The 23787-nt window shown below is 43.3% G+C and overlaps 1 protein-coding gene across 1 annotated transcript; it reads right to left on the bottom strand.

The window, feature by feature from the left end:
* Window positions 1–14226: 14226 nt before the first annotated feature.
* Window positions 14227–23692, bottom strand: MEIG1 (meiosis/spermiogenesis associated 1). The gene is made up of 4 exons (XM_083366374.1): window positions 23565–23692; window positions 19950–20085; window positions 18932–19097; window positions 14227–14530 (listed from the first exon to the last, which is right to left on the bottom strand). The coding sequence occupies exons 2-4, from the start codon at window positions 20075–20077 to the stop codon at window positions 14402–14404; spliced, it is 423 nt and encodes a 140-aa protein (XP_083222500.1). The 5' UTR covers window positions 20078–20085; window positions 23565–23692; the 3' UTR covers window positions 14227–14401.
* Between the last annotated feature and the right edge of the window lie 95 nt (window positions 23693–23787).

Genomic DNA, 23787 nt, shown 5'->3' with positions numbered 1-23787 from the left:
GAGACGAGAAAGGGTGCTTTTCATTTTTGGTGGCGCAGTGGGCTAATGCCTCCTTAAGTAACACCAGCTGCCTGCAATTAGTGCAGGTTCGCATCCCACCAGGCTCAAGGTTGACTCAGCCTTCCATCCTTCCCAGGTAGGTAAAATGAGGACCCAGATTGTTGGGGGCAATTAAGCTGACTTTGTAATAATGCCGCTTGGGGCCCCTCGAAAGCCCTAATAAGCAGGCATATACATAGAATGAAGGCTACTGCTAAGCTTGTAAGCCGCCCTGAGTCTTTGGAGAAGGGCGGGATATAAATGGGATTAAAATAAAATAAAAAAATAACAATTTTTTTTTGTGGTGGTGGTGGTGGTTAGGGGGCTTCTTTCTGCTGCCTTACCAGCCAGCTGCCCGGTGCTAACAGTGAAACCTCCAGGTTCGGGAGCAGTCTATCTTTGCCTGGCCGAGGAGGAGAAAGGCGGTCAGTTGTGCCTTAGTGCGCGCATGGATTTAATCCCCGCGGGCTCCCCGCGAAGATAGACTCGGTTGAGTTTGGAGTCTGCTCTGCCTTTCTCGGGGCTGCTTCGGTTGGACGCGTCGGGGAGGCAGTCGAAGACGTGACCGCGGTCCCAGAAGCCGCAGCTGTTGTTGGCACCGAAGGGCCGAATCCTGCCTCGGGTAACGGGCGCTTTTCTCCTCCAGCATCCTGGGCGCTCCTGCGGCGCCACTGCCTTGCACTTAACTTCCTAGGGCAGGGATAGGCAACCTCGGCTCTTTTATGACTCGTGGACTTCAACTCCCAGAATTCCTGAGCCAGCCATGCTGAGGGAAAAGGGAGAGGTTTCCAAGCTGAGCCATGCTGTCTCAGGAATTCTGGGAGTTGAAGGCCACGAGTCATAAAAGAGCCGAGGTTGCCTACCCTAGGCCTAGGCCGCTTTATGACTTGTGGACTTCAACTCCCAGAATTCCTGAGATAGCCACGCTGAGGGGAAAGGGAAAGGTTTCCAAGCTGAGCCATGCTGGCTCAGGAATTCTGGGAGTTGAAGGCCACGAGTCATAAAAGAGCCGAGGTTGCCTACCCCTGCTGTTGGACATCATTTTGCCTGCCATTACAGCTAGTCCTCGACTTACAGTACAATAGTAGATCAGGGCTAGGCAACCTCGGCTCTTTTATGACTCTTGGACTTCAACTCCCAGAATTCCTGAGCCAGCCATGCTGAGGGAAAAGGGAGAGGTTTCCAAGCTGAGCCATGCTGGCTCAGGAATTCTGGTAGTTGAAGTCTACGAGTCATAAAAGAGCCAAGATTGCCTACCCCTGTCGTAGGGCTCTTAAGTCAGGACCTGAAATTGATGATGTGACTGTAGAATGGCAGCAACTTGTGAGGGAATCTGGAGATGAGCTGCCTGGCAAGGAAATAGCACTTTTTTAAGGTTAGCTTGATGATATCACTCTAATGGCAGAAACTGAAGAGGAGCTAAAGAGCCTCTTGTTGCGGGTGAAGAAGGAGAGTGCAAAAGTTGGGTTGAAACTAAACATTAAAAAAACCAAGATCATGGCACGCGATGAGTCAGACACGACTTCACAACTAACAACAACAAGGTTAGCTTCCTTAACCTTAAGCTAGGATTGGAACCGTTGGGAAAATGCTGCTCAGAGTAGTGTAAGAACAATCCAGAGAAAGAAATATTTTGGGGGATATTAAAAAGGCAGAATATATTTCCCCAAAGGAATAGCGGAGAAGATCTTTAAAAAGGCAGAAACATCTACACACAGACACACACACACACACACAACCAGACAACTCAGCGGAAACCAGCTTTTAGAAATGCAGATGTAATCATTCAAGAAGGTTGGGGCCCTCCAGCTAGAAGCTGAAGAGTTAAAATCTACATACCAAACACTTAAGACAGGACATAATTAACCCACCACCATCAGAATACCAGAAAGGCACACTCAGGCTCAGGTCCAAGTTCATGACACAGGAACAACTCCAAACAAAAGCCCAAGAAGGTATAAAAACCCACCACACCCTACTACATGTGCTGTCTCTTTTTTTTCCAGCCATCTTTCTGCCTGGCTCTCCTTTTCAATAAACTACAACCTTCTTTTTAAAGCAGTCGCCATGTTATTTATTCCCATCTTGGACTGGACCCTGATGAAGATTTTTCCTTCAACAGTAGAAAAAGTCTCGTCTTCAGTGCAAACTTGAAATTCCTTTGCTAGAAGTGCAGAATCTTCAAAATGGTGCTTGCAAGGTTCAGATGTTCTCTAGACCCCCCCATCCATCTATACCAAGAGTTCAATACGGCTAGTCCTCGACTTATAACAGTTGATTTAGTGAACGTTCAAAGTTACAATGCCACTGGGAAAAGTGACTTATGACTGTTTTTCACACTTGCGACCTTCACAGCATTCCCCATGGTCACATGATCAAAATTTGGATGGTTAACAACTCATATTCATGATGGTCACAGCGTCCAGGGCTCATGTGATTCCTTTTTGCGACCTTCTGCCAAGCTGGAGAATCCGGATTCGCTTAACAACCCTGTTACTAATTTAACAACTGCAGGAGTTCCCTTAACAACTGTGGCAAGAAAAATGGTAAAATGGAGCAAAATTCACTTAACAAAGGTTTTGACTTAGCAACAGAAATTTGGGGCTCCGTTGTGTTCGTAAGTCGAGGACTATCTGTGCTGAGTGGCAGCCAAGGGGTAACTATTTTCCGTTATCTCCAGATAACATCTAGTAGTCATTTGGATTTTTGCAGATCGCATCTGGTGTAAATCTTTTTCCGAACATTTCTGCTGCTTTCTGCGGTGCCTAGGCCCGTAATCTTTGCCCACAGAGTAAAATGAATTAAGACGGTCCTTTCTCAAATGCTGGGTAATGAGCACTTCAAGAGGAGGGTGGAGACATCTGGTGCAGAGCTGGTCAGGCTTTGTACAGGCAAAGCAAAAACGTTGCCAAAATTCATACCGGCTTTGCCACGACAAGCAGGCAGCAGTCTTAGCTCAGAGCAGATTTCAAAAGATGCCTGAGCCACCTGTCTTAAGATGCCCAGCAATTACATACTTTGCCACCCACTGCGAACTTCTAATGAGTTTGTGTATTATTTTGTCTGGAGTGTATATAGGATAAAACATATGAAGAAAGATTGCAGGAATTGGGTAACTCTAGTTTAATGAAGGGACGCGGTGGCTCAGTGGGTTAGGACGCTGAGCTTGTCAATCAGAAGGTCAGCAGTTTGGCGGGTCGAATCCCGAGTGCCGCGTAGCAGAGTGAGCGCCTGTTACTCATCCCAGCTTCTGCCAACCTAGCAGTTCGAAAGCATGTAAAAATGCAAGTAGAAAAATAGGGACCACTATGGTGGGAAGGTAACAGCGTTCCGTGTGCCTTTGGCGTCTAGTCATGCTGGCCACATGACCACGGAGACGTCCTCAGACAAGTGCTGGCTCTTCGGCTTTGAAACGGAGATGAGCACCGGCCCCTAGAGTCGGGAACGACTAGCACGCATGTGCGGGGGAACCTTTACCTTTTAGTTTAATGAAAAGAAGGACTAGGGGTGACATGATAGCATTGTTCCAATATTCGAAGGGCTGCCACAAAGATAAGGGGTGGGTGGGGGTTTCAACTTATTTCCCCAAACTCCAGAAGGCAGGACAAGAAGCAACGGATGGAAACTAATCAAGGAGAGAAGCAAACCTAGAACTAAGGCGAAATTTCCTGACAGTGGGAACAATTAACCATTGGAACTGCTTGCCTCCAGAGGTTGTGGGTGCTGCTCACTGGAGGTGTTTTTTTAAAAAAAACAACAACAATTGGACAACCATTTGTCTGAAATGATACGGGGGTCTCCTGCTTGAGCAGAGGGTTGGACTAGAAGACCTCCAAGGTGCCTTCCAACACTAATTCTGTTACAAAGGAGTATGAACTAGTGGCATTCAGTACTTTTAACTTGTGATTTTCAATGCCTGGGGCATTCAAAAGGGAACGCTTTGAAAATAGGAATAAGGTACTGATGTTTGCCATCTTGACTTATTTATAAAAATAATAATAAAGGTGGGGTGTAAATTAAGTTTCGTTCAGTGTTAAAAAGCTAAAGATGAACTGTGCTGATAAAAGTAAGCCTAAGACAAAACAGCAGGATTAAAGTTTCATATCCTTTTTTCATGGCTTCATTTATTTCTTGACCGGCCTTAACCCCGGTGAATGCAGTGTGGCGTACATCCTTTGAACAGTTTAAATTAAGATGTATGTTGAAAAATATCTGATAGGTTTTATGCACCTTTCAATTGCTTTAATGCTCTTCCTTGTTCCTTTTACAGCAGTGACTTTTGTCCCGTGCTTTTATATTCTGCATAACACAGTAAAACAATTTCTGGTTTAGCTCACATTTTAGCAGCAAAAAAAATCGCCATTTAAAAAGTTCTTGAACCTGGAACTCATTGAGTTTAAGGACCCAAATTCTGTTCCCATCCAACCTCTATAGTTTGTGAAGAAGTCTTTGTATTTTTCCCAAGTGTTTTTTTTTTCCTTGCACGGAGAACATTATTCAGCCAAGTTATGCTTTTGAAATCTGATGGGGGAAGAACAGCTTTGTGTCGGATTGATAGAGCACCTGGAGAAAAAAACATACTGTCTGACGGGAAGGAAAATCAAAATATGAAAGGCTTTCCAGCTTTTTGAAATCAATCAAATAAAGAGCTGCAGAGTTTCCCGTGTTTAACAAGCACTTCATAGAGTCTCTTTGAGGACCACTCAAGATTAGATCAAGTAATTATTAAATATTTTAATCTGGCCAGGGGAAAAAGAAAACAAAACCAGTTTGGTAGGAAAAGAAACCCGTTTACGAGAAGTGTTTTGTTTGTACTCTGGAAAAGTAGAAAACCACCGATTTACTGGATTGATAGAATCATTTCATAATAGGAATGTCCCCAGTATGATGTCCCTGGAATTCTTTGTTCCAAAAGTTTTATTAGTTTATAATATACGATGCAATGAAAATACAAAAGCAAATATCGGAAAAGTTAGGGAAGGGGAAAGGGAGTAAAGAAATAAGGTAAGGGAGAAAAAAAAGAAAAAAAGGCATTGACTTCTGACTTCCTTTGGGGCAGTAAATTAGAATATCAACATCAAACCTCAACTTCTTACCTTTACAAAAGAATATAAACCAGTCATTTCGATAACATCAAGTCTATCTAATTGGTAAAACCCAAAATCAAAATTTCACTTTTTTTCCGCCTCAAGCACAAAGCCTAGAAGCGGTTCCCACGTAACAATAAAAGTATTTGAATTCTTGACATCCATTTTTCCCCCACTACACTGAGCGGTGGCTCAGTGGGTTGGGACGCTGAGCTTGTCAGTCAGGTCAGCAGTTTGGCAGGTCGAATCCCGAGTGCCGCATAACAGAGCGAGCGCCTGTTACTCGTCCCAGCTCCTGCCAACCTAGCAGTTCGAAAGCACGTAAAAATGCAAGTAGAAAAATAGGGACCACTCCGGTGGGAAGGTAACGGCGTTCCGTGCGCCTTTGGCGTCTAGTCATGCCGGCCACATGACCACGGAGACATCCTCGGACAAGCGCTGGCTCTTCGGCTTTGAAACGGAGATGAGCAGCGGCCCCTAGAGTCGGAAACGACTAGCACGCAAGTGCGGGGGAACCTTTACCTTTACCTTTACCTTACACTCCAAGATCTTAACAGGTTTTCCAAACCTGGTTATTGTTATGGCAGAGAAGCCAGCATGGGGGTAGGGATGGGGGGGGCAATTGGGCAGCAGCCAAAAATGCTGCAATTTCTTCTTTCTAAGCCTCCTTCCCTCCTGGATGCAGAAACGTAAGGGAGGTAACGGTTTTGTGTCGATACCAATTTTGTTTTTGGTAGAATCCCATCTGGGTTGGTCACCGGTTATCTTCTGAGCTTTGGGGCTAGTCATAATTTCCTTCACATACATAACAGCACAGAACAGAAAGCAGAAACAGCCACATTCTTACCACAGTATCTTTGAAAAATAATTCTATTTATGTCTACAGAAAAGTTTCGTTTCTACTGTTCGTTGCATCTAACAAAATATTCATCAAAAATGTTGGAGAATCTTTATGTGATGTGTAAAACAAAAAGGGGGAAGGGGGACCCAAAATAATTATCTCCAAAGAATCTTTTCTACATTAGCCCAACCTGAGTTAATTTCCAAAGCAGAAAATATATAAACCCTCTTTAGGCGTTTGAATCCTTGAAGAAGAAGAAAGGCATATCCAAAATAAGCAACATTAATGAAATAAAATAGTTGAAACGTTATTCCTTTTTTCCTCTTAATCTTGATTGGTTAAAAGACAAATAACAGGCAGTCTACATTGGCAATTTTTGAACAGCGCCATTGATTTCGACATTGTTAACATTGGAACAAGTTGTGAGGACTTTGCTCTGTATGGATTAAAATGGCTTAACTGTCATGGAATTCTGTAAACTGTAGTTTTATGCATTTTCTAAGTAAACCCATTCAAATTCTTCTCCTAGCCATCGTTTCCAGGATTCTTTGGAAAGAAGTAACCAGAAGCGAAGACCGGTTTTGCTTCTCATTTTGTCATCTGAAATGTTCCTTTTCTGAGAATTTACGGTGGCTATGAAATTGATGGGTTTTTTTTAAAGGTCTCTATCACTCATAGTCACAGAGGACTATAGCAAAGCCCAAATGCTGTATTTCCCAATATTCCTCATCATAATTTTAAATCATGTTTTAAGAGGTGACCAACATTTTGTTGTATCTGATGCTGGTCTAGAGAACTCCAGCTGGGGAACATTATTTATTTATTTATTTATTTATTTATTTATTTATTTATTATATTTTTATACCATTTATTTATTTATTTATTTATTTATTTATTATATTTTTATACCGCCCTTCTCCCGAAGGACTCAGGGCGGTGTACAGGGCAATAAATACAAAACAGGATACAAAAGTTAAAAGCGATTAAATAAATGCCCAAGGTTAAAACAATAATTAAGACATATTAAACCCTAACCCATCAGACCAGGTCAGATTGCTCAAATAGATACGTTTTTAGTTGAATGAGTTGTGTAAACCTATGCATATTTTAACTTACACATGAGAAGCAATTTAAAATCCACATATGAAGCCAACCGTACGTAAGCCCAAACTATTATTTAAAAGAAATATTAAATCCTTCTAGCTCAAATCAAAGCTCACCTTTGTTGAACTAAGTTAATGCAAACATCTGAAGATGGAGCCTTGATCTCTTAATGCCAGCTTGCCCAAGGTTTTATTTTTATTTACTGACGGATGCTCGTGGCAAAACCTGCCAGCTCTACGGAGACCTCAAGTCTAGTGACGAAAAGCCGAATTTTCAAGAACGCTCTTGAGTTTACATTTTGAATAGTTCTACAAGAACCAACCACACCTTGTTTAATCATACCTTGTTTTGGGACCTTCTACAGGCAGTTGCCCTCGTTTTCCTTTCCCCCCACCTCCCCGAAAGATCCAGGATGACCTGTAGTTTCCAGAGCACCAGAAGAATATCAGTCACTGGAAAAGCCACATCTTCAGGATAGAACTTCAGGTTGTGATGATTCCACAGCAGGAGCCATGACAGTTAAAAAAGATTTGAAAAGCAAGTATGTCTCATCTTGGTCCTTTTGATGGTAACTTTCATCATCCCAACCTGGCAACTTAGCAACTTGCAACCTTCACTGGATGACTGTTGAGGGTTACAGTGGACCCCCAGAGTTAGTTACGACCCACTTTCAAGGTTCCAATGGTTGACAAGTACACACCACCAACACACACAACGTGGTCACGGGATTGGCAATTCACCTGCATTCAAAACAACCACTGTGGCTGCAATTTATGCTGTTTAAACTGGCCTGGTTTCCAACCCAAACACCCATTGATTACAATGGGCTCACTTAACAACCGAGACATTTAACCACCGTGTTTAATGACCGTCGCCAAAGGGGGGAAAAAGTCGTAAAACCAGGCACCCTCACCTGGTGATCCGCTTTAACGACAGCACAATTTAGGAGAATAATTCTGGGCTTAACTGTGGTAAGCCAAGGACTATCTATACCAGCCTGAGCGGGATGGAAAAATAAAGTTAAAAAGTCCTTTCATCCCAGGAAAGAAATAGGTGGGGAGGCAAACATATCCACTGTTTCGGTTGGAGATTTGCTGTTCCCAGATGAGGAGAAAGTGAACTGAGGGAAAGTGTGTCTCTCTCTGTGTGTGTGTGTGTGTGTGGAGGGGTAGGTTAAGAGCCCCTGGCCCCAAATGAAGGGGAGGCGACAGAATTTGCCACTTCCTCCGTCCCAGGCTTTGCTGGTAGGGGAACGATCTGCGTGGCAGCAACGCCCGTGGCATCCAGGCTGCCCCTTCTGGACAGGTGTACGAAACTCATTTGGAATTGCAAGAAACCTTCTGCAAGAAACGTCCATGGAGATGCTCAGTCATCCAGGTCATTGTTGCCCCAAAGGGGGTTTTTCAGGAGGCACCTGGACTTTCTTGTTTTTCCTTTTGTTTTCCTTTGAAGACGTTTCGCTTCTCATCCCAGGACCCCACCATCCAAGTCAGAGCTGAAGAAGCTTCTTGGACGAGAAGCGAAACGTCTTCAAAGGAAAGCCAAAAAAAAAAATCCAGTTGCCTCCTGAAAAACCACCTTTGGGGACCTTCTGCAAGAAACGGGGACAGCCCAGATTTGCCCCAGAGTGGTACAGAACGCAAGCCTGACGCAGGAGCCTTCCAAAGGGAACATGCTAGCCAAGACCAGCCCCCTCGCTCCTTCTAAAGCAAAAATCTCTTCCCCCCCCCCCCCCGGGCTTCCTTGCAACTGAGCGTCACCAAGGGTGAAAGCTGGGCTTGCTTCAAGTCCTCAACGGGTGGCAGCGCAGCGCCAAGCCAACCTGGGCTGAGATGACAAGAGGCTAAGTGGGATTAAGTGAGACCAATTAGGGATGCGGTGGCTCAGTGGGTTAGGACGCTGAGCTTGTCGATCAGAAGGTCAGCAGTTTGGCGGGTCGAATCCCGAGTGCCGCATAACAGAATGAACGCCTGTTACTCGTCCCAGCTTCTGCCAACCTAGCAGTTCGAAAGCATGTAAAAATGCAAGTAGAAAAATAGGGACCACTACGGTGGGAAGGTAACAGTGTTCCGTGCGCCTTTGGCATCTAGTCATGCCGGCCACATGACCACGGAGACGTCCTCGGACAAGCGCTGGCTCTTCGGCTTTGAAACGGAGATGAGCACCGGCCCCTAGAGTCGGAAACAACTAGCACGCATGTGCAGGGGGAACCCTTTACCTTTAATGTGAGACCATGCCAGGGCTGCGGGCAAGATGGGAATATAAAAGCAGAAGCAGGTAGCTGTGTAGAAGCTAGTTCTATGTTAGGGCCAAAAAAGCCACAAGGACAGCCCGACTGGAGGGAGTCTTCGCCTTTATTTGACACTTCTTTTTTTAAGAAAGCACATCATTTCTCTGAGTGAGCTGCCCAGGTTAGCTACATCAGCCTTGACTGGATCGCAAAAAAGGTCTTATAGATAGATAGATAGATGATAGATAGATAGATGATAGATAGATAGATAGATAGATAGATAGATAGATAGATAGATAGATAGATGAGGAGGAGGGGTTAGGTGTCAGAGGAAGATTCTAATGCACTGCAGGACTCTCAGCCTGGCCCCTCCCGTCTTGTTCCTCCTCAGACTTAGCTGTGTGAGCATGAAGGATTGGAAGAAGACGATCCACAGCTGGCTTTGTTCAGGGACGCTAGGAGCAGGAGGCAATCTAGCAGAGCAGAACAAAGGAAGGCAATGAGGCAACTCAGGAGAAGGCAATGAGAAGCCACACCTTGGGACTGCTGATAAAAGGGGAATGTGTTGGAAGTGCTGGTTGCTAAAGGCAACCGTTTGAAGATCTTCTGCTAGAGTCCTGGTCTGTTATTTTTGCTTAACTCTTGTTTAACCTTTTGGTTTAAGTCTTGTTTGAACTTTTCGTTTAACTTTTGTTTGAACTCTTTGTAAATAAATTTGGTTGGTTTTTTTCCTGTTGATTGTAAAAAGGGGCTGTCCCTGACATTCAAACAGGGCCGGTCGTAGGCTGGAACAGAACAGGCAGGGGTCACTGAACAGGACAAAAATAAGCATCCCAAACCTTCCAAAAAGGACTATTGGGCATTTATTTAGGCCAGGAGTAGGCAACTTTGCCTCTTGAAGTCCATGAGTCATAAAAGAGCCGAGGTTGCCAACCCCCCCCGATTTAGGCAATAGTCCAACTGTGTTTGATCCTGTCCAATCAACAAACGCTTCTCAGAGTAAGTTGAGTCCTACTAACTCAGCATGCATGTTTGACTTATTGGTTTCAGTTGGAATTATTTTCCGATTCTATTATTACAACCTTGGGATTAAAGCTGAAATTCCACGCTTCAGATTGGCAGGCGGGTCAGTGCAAAAGCCCATAAATTTAATAAATTCAATTCGGATACAGGAAACGTTTGAACACCACTGAAAGATTCCTAGCTACATACATGTGATGAGCCCCGAATAGGATAAAACTGGTCACATACAATCTCATTTGCTGTAATTGTCCCAAATTTGTACCAAGAATTGTTTATACTACTGTATTAAATTAGGAAATGTCTTAATTGTATTACAGGCAGTCCTCAGCTTACGACAGATCATTTAGTGCAGACATGTCAAACACAAGGCCCAGGGGCCAGATCCGGCCCGCAAAGTGGTTTCATGTGGCCCGCGAAGCCATCCTGGAAACAGTGAGGGAAAGGCCCCCCACTTCCTTGGCCCTGGCCCAGAGACCCTCCTTCTGCCAGAGACCCTCAGACCTGTCCCACTCCTGCCCAGGCCCCCATAGGCACCCTTGATGCCAACGATGTAGAGCTGGCCACGCCCACCCAGTAGGCCACACCCACTCTAGCCACGCCCACCCAGTAGGCCACGCCCACCCTGGCCATACCCACCCGGCCCCCTGAGGGCAACCGCAATGCTGATGCGGCCCTCAATGAAATTGAGTTTGACACCCCTGATTTAGTGGCTGTTCAAAGTTGCAACGGCACTGCAAAAAAGTGATTTATGACCGTTTTTCATGCTTACGACCTTTGCAGCATCCCCACGGTAACCTGTTCAAAATTCAGATGCTTGACAACTGACTCACATTTATGACGGTCGCAGTGTCCTGGGGGTCACGTGACCCCCTTTTGCGACCTTTTGACAAGCAAAGTCAATGGGGGGACTCACTTAACAACCGGGTTACTAACTTAACAAATGCAGTGATTCACTTAACAACTGTGGCAAGGAAGGTAGTTAAAATAGGGCCAAAATCCGCTGAACAAATTTTCATTCAGCAACAAAAATTTGGGGCTCAAATCTGGTCGTAAGGCGAGGACTACCTGCATTTCATTATGATACCGGCTAATATTGTTTAGAGGTTGATTTCCTGGTACTGTTCTTTGTCCTAAGGGTGTACTAAAGAAATCTACAGTGCAGTACACATTGAATAATGTGGTTTCAATATACATTTTAAAGAATCATGGAATTGGTGGGTCATTTCATGCTGTCTTCATGCCTTAATCCATCAAAGTCTGCCTTAATGGACTGCAATGGATACTGGCCTCCCTCAGCTCTGGCAGCTGAATTTTTTCGGCTGGAGAATTCAGGGACTAGCCTGGATCTTTTGCAAGAAAACAAATAAATTCTGCCACTAAGCTATGCGCCTCCCCTGGAAAGCTTTTATTTTTCCAATCTTGTTCCCCATCAAAAAGCTGTTGCTTCCTCATTTTTCTTTTGAATTCTTTGTTCTCCGAGCTTTTACTTTCTCTCTCTCTCCTGTTTCTGCCCTTTATTAGTCCGTTAGTTTTTATGTGATTTGTAAAAACCTCTAACAAAACTTTATATAAGAAAAGGAATCGTTACAGACAGAATCTGTAGAGACAGAATATTCCTTCAAAGAATTCAATTGTTCTCTTGGTAAGGATCCAGCAATGAACCCGGAGGTTCAAAGCTAACAAAATCTCATTATACATGCAGGCAAGTGGGTTTTATGTATTCTTATTTCTCCCACATCTCATCATTAGGCCCCTCTTATATTCAGCAGTGAAATTTGATACATCCAAACAAGCAGGTATCCTGCTGAAAGAAAGCGAGCTAGCTTTAAATTACCAGAAGGCCAAAGGATGTCTCTGCCTGCTCTCCGTTCCCATAAAAGCTCAGCGCCCGTCTGTCTTATTTTGTTCCTCCAGGACAACATAGGTTTGCCCCAGAGACCTCCAAACACTTAGAATGTCGCTGTGCTGTTTTATATTAATGTGGAATCTGATATTACATTTGTTTTGTACTTTTTAATCTGCTTATGGCTGCCCAACTCCGGCTATTAAAGAGGTCACTCTCACCTTTTAGCAAATATTTGATTTATTGGTACTACAGCTGCATGGAGGCAAACGATTCCCCTTAACCGGCACCCTTCAGGCAGACTGTATGGACCTTTCTCCTGGAACTTGGTAGCAGATCTGGAAGAAGGTAGAGATTGAGGAAGCTTCTTGTATTAAGAGCACAATAAGGCAGGGCTCCTCAACCTTGGCAACTTTAAGACTTGTGGACTTCAACTCCCAGAATTCCTCTTTAAGTCCACAAGTCTTAAAGTTGCCAAGGTTGAAGACCCCGCGATAAGGAACATGAGGAATGCCAGACCTGGCTACCAAAATGGCGTAGCTTTGCTAGCTGAGGAATTCTGGGAGTTGAAGTCCACAAGTCTTAATGTTGCCAAGGTTGAAGACCCCACAATAAGGAACATGAGGAATGCCAGACCTGGCTATGAAAATGGTGCAGCTGTGCTGGCTGAGGAATTCTGGGAGTTGAAGTCCACAAGTCTTAAAGTTGCCAAGGTTGAGTATCCCGCGATAAGGAACGTAAGGCATGCCAGACCAGGCTACCAAAATGGCCTAGCTTTGCTGGCTGAGGAATTCTGGGAGTTGAAGTCCACAAGTCTTAAAGTTGCCAAAGTTGAGGACCCCGCAATAAGGAACGCGAGGAATGCCAGACCTGGCTATCAAAATGGCCTAGCTTTGCTGGCTGAGGAATTCTGGGAGTTGAAGTCCACAAGTCTTAAAGTTGCCAAAGTTGAGGACCCCGCGATAAGGAACGTGAGGAATGCCAGACCTGGCTACCAAAATGGCCTAGTGCCCCGATCCAAAGATCTCCTGCCCGCTTGGGTACGTTTGTACTTCGTTCTCGGTCTCTGCTAAATGACAGACGGTCCGTCAGGCATCTTCTGCTTTCAGGTAGGAACAGCAAGGGAGGATTGGGAGGGCAATGGAAAGGTCCACTTTTGCCTGTTGTTATTGCCGTGCCTGGGGGAAAGCAAAAGAAATACAAAAGCCCAGTGCCGGCAAATTAATTATCCGGGCCTTTCCACTCTTAATTCAGAGAAGGCCTCGATTTTCCTTTCTGTGCAAACTGCTGAAGGAAGGTAGGCACCTCCCATTTAGGTAGGACGTATCAAAAAAAGCTCACATGGTAGCATAAATCTCATAAAGGGGAACTACTGACCTTCAAGATAAACAATAATAAAGGTTCCACCTCAGAGTAGCAACATACAATACACGTAATATATTTTCAGGAAAGCACCTTTTATCATATAGAAACGAATCGTGCATTAAAGACTTCCTAGGTATGTCGATCAGAAGATCGGCAGTTTGGCGGGTCGAATCCCAAGTGCCGCGTAGCAGAGTGAGCACCTGTTACTCGTCCCAGCTTCTGCCCACCTAGCAGTTCGAAAGCACGTAAAAAATGCAAGTAGAAAAATAGGGACCAATAGGGACCCCACAGTTTGCTGCCTCCTCCTCCTCCTCCCCACAAACACCACACCCTTCTAGCATTGATGATGTTCCCTTGTTGGGTCAGGAAATTCTGTAAGAAAACCACCAACTCAGAGAGCACCAAGGACCTCACAATCTCATCCTTTCCCTTTTAAAGCATTAAAGGTAGCAATTTGGCTTTGGTTAGGGCTAAAGCTTTCTTACAAAATTCACCTACTGAAACTGAAGTGAAATGGAACTGGAGAGCCAGGGAGAAAGTTACAACCACATTACACAGAACATACATTAAAATATATGAAGTAGGCCAAGCCAAGTCGTTCCATCTCCAGGTAAACAGATATATCTTCACAGCCTTCAGAGTGACCCCCCCCCCACACACACACAGAAACACACAAACTAACAGGGATCTCAAAATCAATTTATTTTTACATTGCTCATTAAAAAACATCTTCAATTTTGCTGTTTTTTCCCCCACAGAGTGGAGCCATACGTAAAATAAGATCAAGTGACTCTTCAAAACCTTTTAATGGGTCCCATTCTATTGAATGCAAAAAAAATCATTTCTAAAAACAGTGGATGAGACAGAGATCAGTAGCCATACATTTTAACGTTATGGACTTCTTTGTCCTCACATTCTCTTTCCTTATCGTAATAGTAGAACGTGTTGTCCTTCCTTTGAAGCTTCTTCACAAATCCGGTTTCTGGCCACCTTTCCACCTGCATGCAAACAAGAAGAAGGGAAGTGCCTGTGGGTTCTTGGAATGGCTGAGCTTACCTGCAGATCCTGCTAGTGAAACCTAAATTTATTTATTTATTTATTTATTTTATTTTAATCCCATTTATATCCCGCCCTTCTCCGAAGACTCAGGGCGGCTTACAAGCTTAGCAGTAGCCTTCATTCTATGTATATGCCTGCTTATTAGGGCTTTCACACACACCCCAAGCGGCATTATTACAAAGTCAGCTTAATTGCCCCCAACAATCTGGGTCCTCATTTTACCTACCTCGGAAGGATGGAAGGCTGAGTCAACCTTGAGCCTGGTGGGACTCGAACCTGCACTAATTGCAGGCAGCTGGTGTTACTTAAGGAGGCATTAGCCCACTGCTCCACCAAGGCTCCTTGGTGGTCCTCGAATTACATGAGTTCATTTAGTGACCGTTCAAAGTTATAACAATGAAAAAAGGGACTTGTGACCGTTTTTTCAACGCCACCACCGCCTTTGCACCATCCCCCCCCCATGGCCATGTGATCAGAATTCAGGCTGGCTTGGCAACTGGTTCATATTTATGACGGTCGCAGTGTCTCCTGGGGTCACGTGATTCCCTCTTTTGCGACCAAGTAAAGTCGAGGGGGGAAGCCAGATTCACTTAGCAACGGTGTTACTAATTTACCAACCACAGTGATTCGCTTAGCAACGGTGGCAAGAAAAATCGTAAAATGGGGCAAAGCTCACCTTAACAAACGTCTCACTTAACAATAGAATTTTTATTTTATTAGGTACTATATTCCAGAAAAGATTGATAAACCAAAGTATATATTCGATTTTACCTGTGATAACAGCGGCAAAAATCGTATTTGCCACAATATTGGAAAAAGGCAGAATTGCCATCAGAGGAAGAAATAATTAAAAAAAATATTAGAATGGGCAGAAATGGACAGACTTACTATGAGGCTGAAAGAAAAAGAAGAAACAGAATACTGTCAGACTTGGGACCTATTTTATCAGGGGCTGGAGAAAAGAATAAAGGATTAGGAATTAAATTCGTATTAGTGAATGATAAACTCAGACAACATGTTGTTGAATGAGTACTATTGAATTGTATGGAAAAAATTAATAAAATTTTTACCAAAAAAATATATAGGAATTTTGAGCTCTATTGTGGTCGTAAATCGAGGACTACCTGTTATGTGACCCAAAAAAAGGGCTACATATTTTATACCATAGAGAAATATATGGGAGGCGGCGGCCAGGCATGCTGATCACAGGATCCCAAACCTGATCCAAAGTTGACAATGCAGATAGAAGAAATTCAGGATTTCGCAATCTCTCCCAAGGATTTCACAATCTCTCCCAGCTAATTTTATTGATATGGAATTCTGTGACTTTTCATTCTGTTCAACTGGGAACATTTTGAGTTTCAGGGCTCAGTTGACTTAAAGCTGGCTTTGAGCACGAATTCTCCTGTCCCTTTATTCTTGTAAAGATTCAACCGAGGCTTAAGGTTTCTTGTGTTGCGCGTATTTTGTAGCCTTAATCAGTAACTTCCAGTCAGAAGTCTTGACCAAAAGACTCCGTTAAGAGATACTTTTGAGGCTTTTCATTAGTAAATATGAGTGTTTTCCATGCTCTCAAAATTCACTCTTATCAGGGAGAAAGGATTAGTCACGAAGTTTTGAGGAAGACCATCAAATTTACCACCATTGCAGATTTGGCTGAAGGCAAGAACACAAATTAGCGGATGTTTTCAATGCGATTAGAAGGGGGGGGGAGTTTTTTAGAATAAGCAGAAAAAGGACCAACTCAGTCCTTTTATACAGCATTAAGTGACTCCACCAATTGGGAAAAGGGAGCAGAGGTGAAGAGCTGTTTTCAGGATGAAATGACCCTCAGGGTGAATCTAGGTTTTCTGAAGATTAGGAGGGGGGAAAAAATATTTTCATTGCACAGTCTGAACGAGGTAACACAAATATAATCTCAGCATCAAGACATCATTCAAATTGCCTCTTTGTAAGGGGACTGGCACAGGTCCCTTCTGGAAAGGCATCTCTGCCAGCAATTTCTTGGCTCAAAGTCACGCTGTGCTGAGGCAGCCAAGAGCACACAGGAGATGCAGCTGTGATCCCTAAATGCTCCTTTTTTTTTGTTACGTAGGCAAGTCCTATTGATTAGACAAGGATGGCATAGCCTTCCGTTTGTTCTGTCCATCAATGTGTTAGTCAGTATTCTCTAGAAAGGCAAGAAAATCTTATTTCTCATGGATCCTTCATCCTGTATCCTTTATGCCCTTATCCGGGTAGCTGAACCAATTACTTGTTCCAAGGTTTAGGCCTAATTTAGTGGGAATTCATGGTTTCTTTGACCGGGCTGATGGCCAGGCAACTTGGGGCCTGCCCACAATACCGTATCACCAGGTGCTCCTGAGAATTGAGAGAGATTAAAAAAAAAAAGCAGACTTGTTATGAAGTAGGTGGCTGGCTGGCTTTCAGAAGCTTCTGTCCCAATAGAGAAGCTTTCTGGATTAGCGCTCTGCATGCCAGCCAATGACTGTTATGTGTCATGCACTTTTTTATTTATTTTTATTTATTTTATTTATTTTATTAGATTTATATACCGCCCTTTCCCGAAGGACTCAGGGCGGTTTACAGGGTATTTAAAACAAGAAATACAAAAGTTAAAAACAATTAAAAAAAATTACATCAATCCCTGAAAAAAACCCAAGATTAAAAAAAAACAATATGGGTGGTCAGATGGATGCCTGCAGCCTGAGCATATTTGCTGCCCCTCCCTCCCCCTATTGCAGTGTGCTTAGGAAGTGCTTCTCCTATAATCTCCAGCAACACCGCGGCCTATTTTTACCCAATTTCAACATTTTTCGATCCCTCACTGATGAGTGTTTCTACATAATGGAAATCCCATTTTCCTCTCCCACAAAATCCCTACTCTGGAGACTGGGGAGCTAACAGGAGGTAGCCCACCTCTCCCCCTTTGCTTCTCTCCTTGGAGACAGAAGGCAAAGAATAAACAGAGAAGAGCTCTTTTGAAGCCAGCACTCCGGGCCCATGAAGTAACCATGGAGTTAAGGCAGGGCGTAGAGACTCGAGAGAGAGAAATGGCGAGGGATAAAAATCAGCTCAGCTCTGCTTTAGAGTCTCCCAATGGAAATAAGTAACATAGTCATGCACACTAAAGTAACTTAAATATTATTTTCTGGACCCAATCGAAAATTTAAAGCCCTAAATAGCTTGGATTCCAACTGGACCCATGATGGAACCAGCAGAAAAGCATTTGCTGTAAGCAAATAAACTGGCTGCAGGGCCATGTAATTCAATATGAATGCAACTGGACACTAAAACTAGCAAAATACTCTTTCTAAAGTCTATTTTTGACCGCACATGAAAAGTACCTCGTGCCGTTCCCAAGCCTATTAAATGTGCTTAGCCTGTTTTCTGATTTTGGTTGACGAATCAAAATCTTTTCACCGAGAGTGATTTTTAACAGCCTTTATTCAGATTTTGCCTTCTTAGCCACCCCAAAAGCCCTCTAAGGTAAAAGACATCATGTAAATTAAATAAATGGTTATCATTCCTTCTGGTGATTGATAGGAAAAAGGAAAAATGTACAAGGTAACATAATGCCTAATATATGTTGCACTAGTTTTCTATTGCTTATCAGACACTAATTCAGCTACTATTATTATTAGCAAAATACCCTGGGAGAGCAAAGGGAAGCAAATCACATTTTTAACAATATATATGGGATGCGGTGGCTCAGTGGGTTAGGACGCTGAGCTTGTCGATCTGAAGGTCGGCAGTTTGGCGGGTCGAATCCTGAGTGCCACGTAACAGAGTGAGCGCCTGTTACTCGTCCCAGCTTCTGCCAACCTAGCAGTTCGAAAGCACGTAAAAATGCAAGTAGAAAAATAGGGACCACTACGGTGAGAAGGTAACAGCGTTCCATGCGCCTTTGGCGTCTAGTCATGCCAGCCACATGACCACAGAGTCGTCCTTGGACAAGCGCTGGCTCTTCGGCTTTGAAACCAAGATGAGCACCAGCCCCTAGAGTCGGAAATTACTAGAGCGCATGTGCGGGGGAACCTTTTACCTTTTATTTATTTTTATATATCACACACACACACACACACACACACACACAGCCATTTCAAGCTTCTTTGCTCTCATCAGTCAGCCAAGATTTCGCCCATATTTGGGCCAACGAGGTGCTCAAAACACTCAAGATATATATGAGTATGAGTGTGTGTGTGTGTGTGTGTGTGTGTGTGTGTGTATGAGAGCCACAAATCATGCCGGGAGGCGAGACAAATGAAAGAGTACCACAAGCCTAAGGAGATTATTCATATCTTGAAAATGTGCAATTCTTAAAATCTGTTAAGCCTTACCGCAGCAACATGCTTTACTTGCTTATATTCAATTTCATCTCTATAGCCAGCTTGCTGAAATCTGTATAGATCTTCAACTTCATCTGACCATGTTTTGGCCCGCTGCATGAACTTTGGCTTCAGGTCAATACTGGATGTTGCTCCAGAGACATCACCGGCTAATTTGCTGAAAGTACATGTTTTTTGTTTTTTAAAAAAATAAACTTTCATGCATAAAAAAAACCAGAGGAAAAGTCATCAAAATATTCATGAAAAGATGTTGCAACTAAATGTAAGGACATAATCGATTAAAGCCATAACTGTATTATAAACTATTTTGATACCACCCAAAAAGTCTTACCGATTGCTTTTGACAAAAAAAGCAGCTATACTTTTGAAAAGCAGAGCTGCTAATGAAAAAAGGGAATAAATAATCATGGCTTTAGACCCAGATTTTCTCTCCTTTGTTTCCCCCCCCCGCCCCCCAGCCTAAATATGTACGTATTTAGAGTATACATCCAGATTTGTCCCTTTGCTTCCAAAAAGAAAGTAAGGCGGAAGAAAAGATCTTTGCTTCCCAAGAAGCCCTCTCGAGTATCCTCACGGCAAGATAGGCAAGCAAATAAGTTTAATAAATAAATAATAAATACATCTGCAGAGCACCATTTTGCCTTTTTTAAAAAAAATCCCATTTATATCCCGCCCTTCTCCGAAGACTCAGGGCGGCTTACAATCTAAAGCACAAATCAATGTGCTTAGCCTTGTCCTGTCTTTGGTTCTACTTGCTACCAGTAGTACACCAATTTAATTTGTGAAATGCTGCTTGATACCATGGAAAAACCTTCCTTCCTTCCTTCCTTCCCCCCAACCTCTTGAGACATGATAAGATTACAATTCCTCAATCTATATGCTCAAATGAATAAAATCCTCAATCAACGGGATGGAGGCTCAGCCAATCTCAATGTATACATGGTTGTACTTTTGACAATCAAGGTTCATTCAAATCTCAACCTGAAGACCCTGCATGATCGCCACTTACATGTCTTCAGGGCTATCTGCTTCTCTACTGAAGGACGTACCAGGCTTATCTGTCATATGTGCTTCTCCAGAGGAGAAAGATGCACAGGTTATATTCTTACTGTCCATAAACAGAGCTGAATTTTCCATAGGAGCTTCTGCAAAAACAAAAAACAAAAAAACAAGTCTGATTATCAGGAATATGAAAACGCAAGTCTAGCTAAAAAGGATTTTTTAACATCTTCACGGTTTTGCCTGAGGTCTGTATGCCATTTTTACAGTTTGTTGTTTCTGTCATTCTGCTAAAGAAGATACGCATGGGCTTTGTGTACCAGTTGTGAATAGATATATACTGTAGCCTGCAGTTTTATCACCAGACTTTGTAATCTAAAGTCATCTCCTAAGCTAATTAGAGGAGGCAAGTCAGCTTGTTATCAAAATGAGCTGGAATAGAAAAAAAAAGTTTGCAAATTTCTTAGCACAGTGAAAATAAATGGCTCATATTTTTAGTGAGAAAATCAAAGTATTAATTATATAACTATATACATAATATCTTCTGCCAACCTAGCAGTTCGAAAGCACGTAAAAATGCAAGTAGAAGGGACTTCCGGTGGCGGCGCGGCGCCGAAGACAGCCTCCCCGGGCTGCCCGCGGCTCAGCTGAGTTATTTTCGCCCGAAACAGCGCCGATCAGCTGTTCGGGCGAATTTGAAGCCCCCTCCTCGGGAGAAGAGGAGGGGGCGAGCTCCCAGGTAGGGGTAGAGTTCTCCAGGGCCGCCTGAGCTTATGGCTTGGGCGGCTGAAGGATTGAACTCCCCCGTAGCCTGGGCTGCTCCCAGCTGGCCAGCGCCTCTGCTCCTGATTTCTTGGAGCAGAGCCAGGCGTCTGCGACCACCCCTGCCTGAAGGAATGACTATGGATTAAAGGAGCAGGCAGAGCGATTCAAGAGGAAAAGGTAAAGAGGATTATTATATTTTACTCTCCAGCTTGATGGACTTTTTTGGATTATAAATCTGAAGTGAAAGTGCGTCATAATTGGTAAAAGATGGCGGCTAAACCACCCCCTAAAACTCTTCGGAGTGCTGGAACTTCTCCGGTGCAACAATCATTACTGCAGGCGCTGCATCCTCCTGATGTATTGACATCAAAGGACTTACAAGATGCTCTTGAAAAACACACCCAGGTAATTTTGGAATCAATTAATGATAGATTTGCACAGATGGAGGAGAAATTGGAGAAATTGGAGGAGAGAATGGAGGAGAGGATGGAACAGAAGTTCAGAGTGATGAAGGTAGACATCTTGTCTTCAGTGTGTAAAGTGGCTCGTTGTGTGGAAGAATTGGAGGAAAAGCTAGAAGATTTGACTCAAAAGAATGCTATATTAGAAGCAAAAGTATTGGAGAATGAAGATAAAATGGAAAAGGAACTGAGTCTTGCTCAATATTACCAGATGCAGTTTGCCATTAGAATTAGAGGCTTAAAGGAGAATATTAAGGAAGATCTAAAGCAGCTGGTTTCTGAGGCTTTCGAAGTAGTATTGAAACAGCCAGCATCTGAAATAAAAGGAGGCATGGATAAAGTGTTTCGTGTGAATTCATGGATTGCTGGACAGAGAAAGTTGCCTAGAGATGTGGTGGTATATTTTGCAAAAAGGGAAACTAGAGATGAAGTTATACGAGCTGCTTATGATACTAAAGTTGTGATTGCTAATCAAGAAGTTTTGGTCTTAAAAGAAATTCCTCCAAAGATTTTAAAAAGAAGGAAGGATTTTACATTTCTGGTGCAAGAGCTCAAGCAACGAGATATAAGGTTCAGATGGGAGATCCCAGTTGGGTTGATGGTGACGCACGAAGGTAAAAGGTACCGTCTGGTTACTGTGATGCAAGCGCGTGATTTCTACAATAATGTTTTAAATGCAACGCCATTAACACTTCTGGAAGCTGAAAAGGGATCTGGAGAAGGAGTGCATGAAGAGGCCGAAGATGGTCAGATAGAAGACAACGGTGTTGGAGGAGATCAAGATATAACTTCGTCGGATGATCCTATAGAACAGAGGGTGACGCGTGCTGCTGCAAAACGATCTAAGAAGAGAAAATAGCAGGATTTGCAGAAGTCTATGGAATTTCTATGACGTATTTATAGTCAAGTATGGGAGGTGGGAAAAGGTTTGGGTGTAGACGCAATATATTTTTATATGTGGTGGTTTTGTGGAAAGGGTGAGGTTTTTTGGATTAAAGTTTGGTGGAATATACAGAAGATTCTCAAATGGAGGTTAAAGTTTTGTTCGCAATCTTTTTTTTTGTTTGGAATAATTAGAGATGTGGCACTGGAAGAGGAACGGCCGATTATAGAAGAGTTGACTTTAAAGTTTTCTGATTTGGTTGAGGTGGCGAAGATTTTGGTTAATTTGAAAGATTATCTGTAAGAACGTTATATCATGGAATGGACAAAATGGATGGAGTCTATTTAGGATAAGTATAGGGTTGAGAAGTATTATGTAGTATTTGAATAACTCTTTTTTTCTTTTTTTTCTTTTTCTTTTTCTCTTTCTATCTTGTGGTTTTTTTTCTTTTTTTTTGTTTTTAATATATATTTAATACTATTAAGGTTTGTTTTATCCTATATAAGCTAGAGAGTGTTTCTTTTTTTATTTTAGTTTGTTATATATATTTAATATTGCTAAGGTTTGTTTTATCCTATATAAGCTAGAGAGTGATGGATTTTAGAATTTATAGTTGTTAGTATATGGTTGTTTATGTTTGCTTTTTTTTATATATATATACCTTGTATTTAGCTCTGGGAAGTCGGGGGGGGGAGGGGGGAGGTAGGGGGGGGAGGAGGGAGGGGGGGAGGTAGGGGGGGGAGGAGGGAGGGGGGGAGGGAGGGGGGAGGAGGGAGGGGGAAGGGGGGTTTTTTAAAGGAAAATTGTATCTTAAAACTTTTCAATAAAAAAAAAAATGCAAGTAGAAAAATAGGGACCAGTCCGGTGGGAAGGTAACAGCGTTCCGTGCGCCTTTGGCGTCTAGTCATGCCGGCCACATGACCACAGAGACGTCTTCGGACAAGCGCTGGCTCTTCGGCTTTGAAACGGAGATGAGCACCGGCCCCTAGAGTTGGGAAACGACTAGCACGCATGTGCAGGGGAACCTTTACCTTTATACATAATATGTGTATGTGTATGTATATGTACATGTATATGTATAAATTATACTGGCATAATATATATTATATAACACTATTATTACTATCTTATTGTATTAATTTACTAGTTACTTTTTGGTATCCTGATTGGCAAACGACCTGCCATCTTCAAGTTCCCAGTTTTGGATTGGAAATTCAAACAATATTTCTATATATTTATAGAATCTATTTATATATGACTCTGTACTTGAATCTCTGAGCCAACTGTGGGCCACGCACAGCATAAGGGGCAGCCCTCCTAAGATGCGCACCGTTTGCCCCTGAAAAGCCCCCAAAAGGTTTGATCTCGCGGGTCGCTTCCCTCCTTTTCCCTCCAACGTGTGAACAAACTGCCCGCACACGTGCAGAGCCCCTATTCCCGCCGCACCAGCCCAAATATCGCGATACTTAGTCCCTGGAGCAGAGTTGCCACCCGGAAAGGGGCGGGGCTTTTATACCAACCAATCCGAAGGGCTGTTTACTGAGGGAGAGAAAGCGAGGGGAGATGCTTATTCCCCTATTTCTCCATCCCCGACTTCCTCCCCTGTCCGGGCCTGCAGCGTTTCCCTCCTCGGAAGGGGAACCAGCCTCGACCCGCCGCCCCGGCCGGCCCTGAATTACCTAAGCAGAGCTTTTCCACGCACGCCGCGCAAACGCCCCGCCCCCGCAGCGGTTACGCGG

Source organism: Vipera ursinii (assembly GCF_947247035.1).
Source record: "Vipera ursinii genome assembly, chromosome: 6".
In the NCBI taxonomy this organism is placed as follows: Eukaryota; Metazoa; Chordata; class Lepidosauria; order Squamata; family Viperidae; genus Vipera; species Vipera ursinii.
The sequence above is the reverse complement of the archived record's forward strand: the minus strand, read 5'-3'. Positions and strand labels throughout refer to the sequence as shown.

Excerpts from the sequence above, each read along its gene's own strand:
- MEIG1 (XM_083366374.1), bottom strand. The coding sequence starts at position 20,077 with ATGGAAAATTCAGCTCTGTTTATGGACAGTAAGAATATAACCTGTGCA. Across the intron at positions 19,098-19,949 it reads GCAGATAGCCCTGAAGACAT|CAAATTAGCCGGTGATGTCT; the intron begins GTAAGTGGCGAT and ends ATGTACTTTCAG. Across the intron at positions 14,531-18,931 it reads AAGTAAAGCATGTTGCTGCG|GTGGAAAGGTGGCCAGAAAC; the intron begins GTAAGGCTTAAC and ends GTTTGCATGCAG.